We start from the raw sequence: 10,676 nt of genomic DNA, 5'->3' as shown, positions 1-10,676 counted from the left end.
ACATCTTACTGGTCAAAAGGATAATAATTTATAACATTGAGTGTGTAGAATTGTCACCACCAAATGTATAAAAATTCTTACAACCTCTAAGATGATTTTATATAATGAACATATGATCCCTGTTTTATGGTATCAATGGTGGGAAAATAATAGTAATTAAAATATATGGTTGTGATGATACACACTAACACAGTTGTTATGTCCTTTTCATCATACTGATTGTACTGTAATTTTATGGCTGCCTTATACTTTAAATTGTTATGCTTTTTGGAAACTTGTATTGCATTGGTGATGATTTGATGCTACAAAAGTTGAATTAACATAAGTCTAGTGTTTGATCCTAATGCCTTGGTTATAAATCATATAAAATTAAAACCTTTTAGGCTATCCGTTATACTCATTTCATTCCCTTCTTCCATCTTTCACTTGATTTTCCAAAGTATGTTATACCCATTGTCACCCATTTTTATATTTTTCAATATGATTAACAATTATTAAAATTTTTGTTTAGTTTAAATTACATAATACTAATAATGAAAACTGACTCAATCACAATTTAGTTTTGCTATTTTATCCTTTAATGCTTTAGCGTTAGGTGATCGGTGGGTGCCGTTAAAATTTTAAAATCTTCAATTAATCTCCCACTAGGTATAAAACCCGTGTAATATACGGGTTGATTAAAAAAAAGATCAAATATCAAAATGTAAACAATAAATATTTTTTTAAATAAAATTTTGAAATAAGGAATAAAAAACATATTAATTGCAATTTATTATTATATTTACTATATTTAATACTTTACATATATACATGTAAATATTATGTGACTTTAATTTTAAAAATTGAAAAATCTAGAAATTGACATGTGGATTTTATTTTATTTTAAAAATGACAAGTGTCAAAACTTATGAGAGATTGACATGTGGCAAAATTGATATCACAAAATGACAAGTGTCAAAACTTATGAGAGATTGACATGTGGCAAAATTGATTTTCATTTATTATAGTAGATTGTCACCCATTTTTATATTTTTCAATATGATTAACAATTATTAAAATTTTTGTTTAGTTTAAATTACATAATACTAATAATGAAAACTGACTCAATCACAATTTAGTTTTGCTATTTTATCCTTTAATGCTTTAGCGTTAGGTGATCGGTGGGTGCCGTTAAAATTTTAAAATCTTCAATTAATCTCCCACTAGGTATAAAACCCGTGTAATACACGGGTTGATTAAAAAAAAGATCAAATATCAAAATGTAAACAATAAATATTTTTTTAAATAAAATTTTGAAATAAGGAATAAAAAACATATTAATTGCAATTTATTATTATATTTACTATATTTAATACTTTACATATATACATGTAAATATTATGTGACTTTAATTTTAAAAATTGAAAAATCTAGAAATTGACATGTGGATTTTATTTTATTTTAAAAATGACAAGTGTCAAAACTTATGAGAGATTGACATGTGGCAAAATTGATATCACAAAATGACAAGTGTCAAAACTTATGAGAGATTGACATGTGGCAAAATTGATTTTCATTTATTATAGTAGATGCTTCCATTTGTGTACGGATTTTTTCCTTGGTTCCTTAATTTTTTGCAAGGATATTTTCCTCGAATGCTTTTTATTTATATAAATATTTTATTTTTCAAATTCTATGTGTTGGTAATTAGTCGAAGTAAATTTGTCCAACTTCTTCACAAAGCGATCTATTTTTTGTCAGTATTGTAGCTCAACTATAAAACTCTTTTTTCTGTTTATCCCTCTTGATCAGATCGTCAAGGTTCTTTTAGCTTAATCTTGTCATCCATGTCATTGAGTTCAAATTGGAAACACACATCCAACGATGTTGTATAATCATTCGTTCGGATTTCTTGGTTCCTTTCAGACAAATAGCACTGCCGCCCATTTTGGAGATTTTCTAAAAACATCCTGCGGGTGAAGGTTGGTTCCACGTGAAAATTTTCAGTTGCATGGGTGAAAAGAATGGATCAAATTGTGGGAACTAAGTTTGTGGTGAAGATTTGAGATGGAAAACATTTTTGGATGGTGGTGTGTGTTTGACTATATAATAAAATAGAAATATATAATGTTTGTGTAAATTGTAGAATTAATGAGTATTTATAGGAGGTAAAAAAATAAAAAAAATAAAAACAAAAATTTTAATAAAATGACCCTTGGCAACGATATAATATGAAAGGAAAGGAAAGAAGGCTATCGGGCCGTGAACAAGGCCGGGTCTCCAAACCACAACAATTTTATGGTTTTTGCTCTAAACAATCATATGCAATTGGTTTTCTATTGTAATTTTCATAGGACGTGACAAGTAATATATTCCAAAATAATAAATAAGTACAATGATATCTTGATTTAATGAAGTAAAGGTTCAACTGAGTTGTCAAAATCGTTAAGACTCAAGCGTACATTAAAGAATATATCAATATGAAATCTATTAGTAGATAAATGACACATTTTATTTTATTAAGGTGTTACCAATAAGATATAGATTTATTATACTCAAAGCCACCAACTACGTACTAGAATGGTGAATGCAATATGTGCTTTGGGAATTTGATCCTCTAAGGACCTAGAGAGAATCCTCAAAAGGCCACAGTAGCAACCCTAATAGCCTTACATATGAGATAGCATATACCAATTCTGAGTATGCATCCATTTTTCTTGTGCAAAAAAAAGCTCGAAAACGATTGATGAAGATGCTTCCATTGCATGAGTTTTGATGCCTAACATTCAATGATATATGTGCGTCCCATATCAGCATCTACATCATAAATGTTTTAATATCAAGGGCTCAAGGCATATTATTTAATTAGGATCAATGCTCGATTCTCACAAGGGTATCATTAAGAACGTGAACATGGCATAACATGCATACCATATCATCAAGACCATCATAGAATATAATGTGAGTTATTTTTTCATCGACTAGTGTCAAACCATTTTACAAATAGATATAGTTTAAGCCATTTCACTAAAACAGTGTCCTTTTTTATTTTCATCACAACAAAAATGATGTTGTAGTGATATAAAATAAAGATTTCTTTGAGGAGTCTTTGCATGCAACATTTTCTTTATATTCTACAAGAATAAATTTTATGACTCAAATCTACAACCAGATAAGCTCGTTTCTAACCTCTTGACCTTTTGTTGTATATCGTACTCAAGAATTTCATATATAGTCATTGATATTTTTTGATATTCTTGATCAATGGTTGGCCTATAAGGTAATGTCAAATCTAGAATTTACAAGTGTTTGTAAATTGGAGACGCATCAAACTTTGAATCTAATTCCATACCATTGTGAGGCTTTTAATCTCTGCCCTTGGTCCCTTTTAGTTGCATTTTTCATTCTGTTTTTGGATGTTAATATATTTGCATAAATAGAAGAAGAATACGACAATTGATAGAAAATAATAAAGGTAGCTATTTGATCTGTCATGTTCAGCAGATGTTTAACTTGTGTAGTTTTGAAGAGCAGAATATCAGTCAAAATCTATAAAGAGACTTATACTGTTTGTGTCTCTATTATGAATTGTCAGTCATTTCAAAATATTCATATGATTTTTATTAATATACAAAATTGTGATATCTGGTTACTAGCTACCATCAAGTCATATTATAAAGTTTCTATTTCAAACGCTCATAACTTTTGTTTCCATGAAAATAGGGTAAATATAATGTTCTATATTTTTTACTTAAGAAGTGATCTAAATGTGTATAAATTAAGTTCTATTGGTTAAGTTTATCCAAACGATTTATAAATACATGTATTGTATCTGTCAGTGCACAATTATAGATAATGATTGGCTATATTGAATTATGTGTTGGGTTTGACACTCTATCGATTTGCTGATCGACAAATCGCTATAGACATTTAGCTCATTTCACTAAGTTTAATCTACTGATCATCAGTAGCTAGTAAAAACACACCGATGATCAGCAGCTGATAAGACATCAAAGACATGTTCTTATCAGAAACATAAATATGCTGATGCTAACGACTTGGATGCCAATACTTATGAAGTTCAAACAACCAACTAGAATCCCCAAGGAGGCAAGGACCACTTCTAATTCAACACACTGTCTAAAGAATTTGAAGATTTTCAAACAACTAAGAAAGAGGTGTGTGAAGTAGCAGTTGATGGTTTATAAACTGATTACTGCAAAAGAGTCGCTCACTACTAGAAAATCTGCATTTTAGTGACATTTAAACTATGAAACACACTGATTTGTGACACCCAAAACATATGTCGTAAAATAAATGTCATGTTTTTGTGAAAAATGAAGAATTCACGACAGGCATCTTTCTATGTCATGTTTTTGTGTCATAATAGAAAAAATAAAAACACCGAGTACACCATCAAAATGTGCGTTTCATCTTCAGATGTCATTTTTTTTTATTTTTAAAGTAAAATAAATGAAAATAAAAAAAATATAAATATAAACCTTAACCAAATCGATCATATCCCCATGCTTATTCTCTCAACCCTTCCCCTACCTCGTTTCCATCTCCATCACACCCTCACCATCCGACCATTTTCGTTACCTTTGGTGACAGTCGCCGACTCCTTTTGACCTATTTTCCACCACCTCCTTTTGGCCTCCTCCTTCCATCTCACACCATCTCTCTTACACCTCGCCCTCTATTCCACATTCCAACCATACCTATGGAATCCAAAAACCTTTAACTAGACAATCGAAAACAAGGGTGATGCATCTGGTAGTAGCTACAGTTAAGAGAAACATAGATGGCAGTGAAAGCATCGAATGTATGTAGAAATCTCTCTCTCTCTCTCTATCTTTCTTTCTTTCTCTCTCTCTCTCTCTCTCTCTCTCTCAACGGATCACCATTGCACACGCAAATTATGATTTCTACTTTATATAACTCTAATGTATTGGATTGGTCATTTGACATACTCTAATTTTCTTGTATGGTTTTACAAAACATGTTTGGTTTGAAGGTTTTTATTATAATTAAAATGAAAATTTTTTTCTTAATTTTTGGGACGTTACAAGTTGGTATGAGAGTCTTGGTTTGAGGGATTCAGGCATACTCTTGGGTGTGTCTGAACTCAAACTGAGGATTTGGTAAAATTTTCATAAAAAACATTTTAAACAAATAATTTTCTATTAAAAAAGGGGTGTGGTGCATGCAGTCGACCAAGCTAAAGTAATTTTCCCGAAATACCCATATATTTTTATGTTTGCTTTGATATGTGAATCTGTGAATTGCATGCTATATTAGGGCTAAGGATCTGCTCAGGGTTGCATGATAGAATGCTAGGAGACATGCCTTTGTATGCATTTTGTATGAGCTTATAGACTTGAATGCTAGTACTGATTAGTCTATGATAGGAAGGCTTTTTAGGTTATTCTTGATTCCGATAACTCAATGCTCGAATGTTGCTTGCTTTTTGCTCTTAGGAGTTCTCATTAACTTCAGCTAACTAGTAAGAGAATTTGATAAGTTACATATTATTGAGATTAAATAATTTTAGAATGTTAGGTTTTAACTCTATTGCGCTGCTCTTGTTTGATTCCAACTGTTGTAGTGTGAGACCTTTCATTTGAAAAATTATCTGGTGTTGGTGATATGTAATTGTATTTGTGAGCTATTTAAAGGGTGTTAGAGGGAGTTCCTTGCACATCTGACGGCAGAGAGTGGTGTGGTGATTACCCTAGGAAAGCCTAGGAAACGATTCGGTGTTGCGAGCATTATCTTGTTGAGGGTTGTATGTATAGATAAGGGAGTGACTTGGAGGATTCAAGATGATCATTGAGGAAAGTACAGATAGATGTGGAAGGTAGTATGGTCTTGTACTACTGGAAGCAGAAGATCCGTACTCGATTCAAGGAAAGCCACAATGATACTAGGAAGCTTCTAGAGTATGGGATCCCTCAATGTTTATATATGTGTATGTCCTGATGGTTTGTGTGGTCTATTTTCAGTATGGTGGCAACACGAGGAGGTTCTAGCAGTGGTTCTGGTGCGGGCTCTGGGGCCGGACAGTTGGATGAGCAGATATGGGAGTTCATTTTGTCTACGATTACTCGCAACATACTCGAGCAAACTCTTGTGATCTTTGGTACAATCAAGGAGGGTATCATGGTGGTTTTGGAGGCACTACTAGAAAAACAGCCTTTTACGAAGCGCAAGTTATGATACACATTGATTTATGATATGAAAAAGTGGGTGACCTAAAAATAATGTCAGCACTTCAAAATTTTTAAGGATTTCAGACACGCATTTTTGCGTGCCCTAAAATGAGTGTCAGAAAAAAACACGGAGGGCGCTTATTATAAAATGTGCGTCATCTAGACATGTCGTTTTATAATTTTTAATGAAACGCGCGTTGTTTAGTAGCAAGCAGGAAAAGAAAACCCAAAAATTAGAAAAGCCCGCTTTCCCTTCCCTCTTTGCCCTAAGCATTTTTTGACGCATCGTTCTTTATCCCCACAATCGACGATACATCTTTCCACTCCCCACATCGACTGCCAACTACTCCCCTCGCACTCCGGTGACCGCTATGTGCTCTTTCATGGTCGTCGACCCTCCGACATCGCCGACCCTCCGTCGTCGTCAACCCTCCGCCATCGTCGACGTCGAGACGAGCAATGGTAGAGAAGATGTTGGGGATGCCGGGGTTCTCATTGGCGGCTCATCCGAAGATAATGAGAGCAATGCGGAAAACCAAATTTCAGGGGAAAATTTGTCGATCTGTTTTTAGGTTTTATTCCCACTCATCATTCCATCGCATCCTCTTTCAATTTCTCAGTGTAATCTCTCTCACAACTCATAGATAACGATGCATGAACTGAAACACCGACTTCTTAATCTTGGAAGCACTCCGTCTTCATTTCGCTATTATACGTCGGTAATCCGTCGCCTTCCAAGCAAGATTTCACATTCTCCATTCAAAGTCGGTGCTAGGGTGAGCTCGATGGAGCTGCTTCTTCGTAATCCCACTGACACCCTCTTCATCTATTAAGGTTCCTTCTCCGCCGACCTCATCTGATTCTCCGTAATCCCTCCAACACTCCTCGACATCTACGATGGTCAGTACTTCTAGAATCGGTCCTGGTCTTATTTTTTGCTAGTATGCTTCTCTTCTTCCCCTGTTTACTGTTAAGATATATTTGATTTGTGGTCAATGTTCTTATTGGTCAAAATTGTTTGTCTCAAAGTTTGATTTATACAGGTTTCAATGTTTTGATTGGTCAAAATTATGAGTTTTCCAACATTATTGATGCACCATGTGACCATGCCTTAATGGGTGTTAACTGTCAAGTGTCAACAACATGAATTAGGTGTTTATGTTTTATGTATACGTAGTATTAAAGTCCAGACCTTGTTCAAAACAATGTTATTAGACAAAGTGTTAAGTTGTTAATATACTCTTAAAGTCCATTTCAAGAAAAAAGATATGCAGGTATAATAATGCAGACAACCTGTTTGATGAAAGAACAGAACAAAAAAACTTACCCTCCACCATAGGTGATGACAGCTCCAACAACATACACAGTTATGCCTCTTGTTCCATGGTACATCACCAACCGACTACCATACCAACAACGGAAAGACCAGACGAAATAATACACACCATTGTTGTCAATCACTTTCTTCTTTTCTTTTGTTTGGTTTGGTTGGCAATGAACTTTTATATGATCTTTTCTTTTGTTCTGTTTGGTTGACCTGATGAAATAAAATCCATTTCTTTTGTTTGGTTGTGTTTCAGAGGATGATGCAATGCTGCTACTAGGGATTCACTATCATGAATTTGGGAACTTATGCTGTTAAACTATGTTTGCTATTTTAAAAGTATGTAGGTGTTAAGTTGTTGAGCTATTGTTTTTTTTACTATTATAGTGATCATTTCCGTTAAAAAAGACCCCTCCCTAGATGGATGTTCCCATAATGGTGCCATCTGCCATAAAAGAAGAAAGTCATGCTTTAAGTTATTCGTCAATATGGCAAATATATGATGTCTTTCTGGTTATTAAGCCATTTAAACATTTTAATCTACTTATAATTTGTTATTTCCATATACAGGACTCACACTACACAGTAAAGAAGTAGGTGCAACTATTGCAACATGGCCAGTTGGACTTTATGGGCTTGTATGAACTAAGATTTATAAAATTTCCATGAAAGTTATAGGTTCATTCTGTTCACTCTCCCTTTTTAAATAACAATAGGAAATTAGACTAATTTAAATATTTTGAAATCATCACAGGCTTATATTTTGTTGTTGACTACCCTTTTTTCAAAATCATCCTGCATTTTCACCTTCAACCTCAATAAATTGTGATAGGTCTGGTTTTATAAAAGGAACATGCAACATGTTTCATTCATTAAGTGAGCTTTTTTGGCTTAACCCATTAAGTGATTCTACATAGATTAAGTAAAAAAGAAAGAGACATATATAGCTATCCATATTAAGTGCTTAACTCATTAACTCAAAAAGAAACAACACCTCAATCTGGTTTAATGTGGTATCTAGGTATGTTGGAATGCTCTTTCTGAAGAGTAGTGGAAAGCCAATGGAGATGTTGGGAAAGCTAAATGAGCTCGCAGGCTTTGCTCCCGATGAAGAAATAGAACTGTTTGAGGTCAGCCTTTTAGTCTATTGTATTACTTATAATGCTATATATATATATATATATATATATATATATATATATATATATATATATATATATATATATATATATATATATATATTGTTTCCTAAATTACCCTTGTCATTCAGAAATCAAATTCGAACCTAATGTCATGTGTGAACACATTGATAAGAAGCTAACATTTCGAGCTAGTCAGGTAATTTTCAAGTTTTTTTTTTCATATATTTATGACAGTTTCTTGATTTAATTTCATCAATACATTTTTGGTTTTATAGCTTGAAGATGGGGAAAATATGGCGATAATGGAAGGTGTGCTTTTCACTTTTTCTTTATACAAAATCCAGTTTGACATACTTTATTTAAATATTTACTTATTTACCATGCCTTTTTTTATATAGGCTCCTGCAACTAGTAGTTCTAGACATTCAAGATTACATATTTGCTTCATCCCGACCCTATTTTTTTTTCTGCTTATTACACTTATTACTTGTTTTAGGAAGATACGAAACGAGCACTATGTGGTAATTAAAAAAATGTTAAATTTTTATGGTGTCTAATCTGTTATTAAATTTGTAGTTGTGCAATTTGCGGGGCAGCATCCTGGTGGGCTTGGAGTTCCTGCTATTGGCATGGCGTTCCCTGGCTATGTTACTCAGCCCAATGGAATGGGGAATTCAGAAATGACATGGTACTTTAAATATATATAAATAAATAAATATTTAAGATAATAATAGTTAGGTGAGTAAATGGATAAAATTATGAAATTTTGTTGTAGGCTACCTGTTTTGGCTGGTGCTGCTGGGGCTTTAGGTGCTGCAGGAGCTTTAGGGGAAACATATTGTTCACCTTATATCACAATGGATGGTGCTTATCATGCTAGGCCATCTGGCCAGACCTCTGCATTGCCTCCTACAAGGTCTGTTACTTGTTATTATGATTTACGATTCTGAGGGTATTTAGGTCATTTACTCAGAAAAAATAAATTTCTTCTTCAGTTTCATTGCAGAAAAGATAGTATTACAAATAAACCTGGTAGTGAAGTGAAGTCTTCTCAAAGACCTGGTAACACATGATTACAAAGAAGTTCCTCAAACCAAATCCAACCACCAAGTCCCTCACACCTCTTGTAAGTTCTCATTTTTTTTATCATTGTTTCCGGTTGTTTTTCTTTATTTATGTATTTATCATCAACATTAATTAACTTGTACTTTTATGAGTAGGCTACAAGAGAACCACTAATACTTTTCTTTTTCCCAATCAAACCATGAAAGTTGCATTTTGACCTTTTATATTATGACTTTCTATTAGCTCTTGTTATTTTATGCATTCAATATGTTCTTGTTATATATAAACATTAAATATTTGTTGTTTTTTCGAGTTTTTGGCAGATATACAAGTTGATGATGAGAACATTGTTCCAAGACCATCTACTAAACCAAGGTTGGTGTAAGAGTTGATGAAGAGAACATTGTTCCAAGACCTTCAGTGAGTTATGATGATGTCCCTTAATAGCAATGTAGTATTAGGTTATATAGTTATGAATGATTATTTGTATTTGACATGTTAGTGCAATGAATTATCTTTCTTATTTATTGTATTTTATTTTGTATTTTGTATGACATTAACTTTTGTGCAATGGATTGTATTTTTTGTATACGGTAGTTTATTTTCTATTATGAGACATGAAATGTAAATTTAATTTGAAAATTAGTAAATCTATAATTATTTTTTAAAAAAAATAAAAATAAAAATTACGATACGCAAAAATGTGTGTCATCTTCATTTATGACATGGCCTTTCTTGACAGCGGCTTTAATGATACGCATTGCGTGTCATAAATGCACGTCGTCTCTAGACAACTCGCAAAAGTGCGTCGTCTCTCGTTATGACAGGGCCTTCCTTGACGCGCATTTGCGCGTCGTCTAAGCGTTTTACGATACGCAATGAGCATCGTAAAAGGCTGTTTTTCTAGTAGTGAGGAGGTTGTTTTTCTAGTAGTGAGGAGTGCTTGGGTTGTTT

General features: G+C 33.1%; 1 protein-coding gene across 1 annotated transcript; it reads left to right on the top strand.

Annotated features, from left to right (window-relative positions):
* Positions 1 to 9,158: 9,158 nt before the first annotated feature.
* LOC128126462 (protein MLN51 homolog) lies at positions 9,159 to 9,635 on the top strand. Its single transcript, XM_052764413.1, has 2 exons — positions 9,159 to 9,345; positions 9,433 to 9,635. The coding sequence occupies exons 1-2, from the start codon at positions 9,287 to 9,289 to the stop codon at positions 9,605 to 9,607; spliced, it is 234 nt and encodes a 77-aa protein (XP_052620373.1). The 5' UTR covers positions 9,159 to 9,286; the 3' UTR covers positions 9,608 to 9,635.
* Positions 9,636 to 10,676: the final 1,041 nt, after the last annotated feature.

This window comes from Lactuca sativa, chromosome 1 (assembly GCF_002870075.4).
Source record: "Lactuca sativa cultivar Salinas chromosome 1, Lsat_Salinas_v11, whole genome shotgun sequence".
NCBI classification, from domain to species: domain Eukaryota; kingdom Viridiplantae; phylum Streptophyta; class Magnoliopsida; order Asterales; family Asteraceae; genus Lactuca; species Lactuca sativa.
Note: the sequence above shows the minus strand (reverse complement) of the source record. Positions and strands in the feature narration are given on the sequence as shown.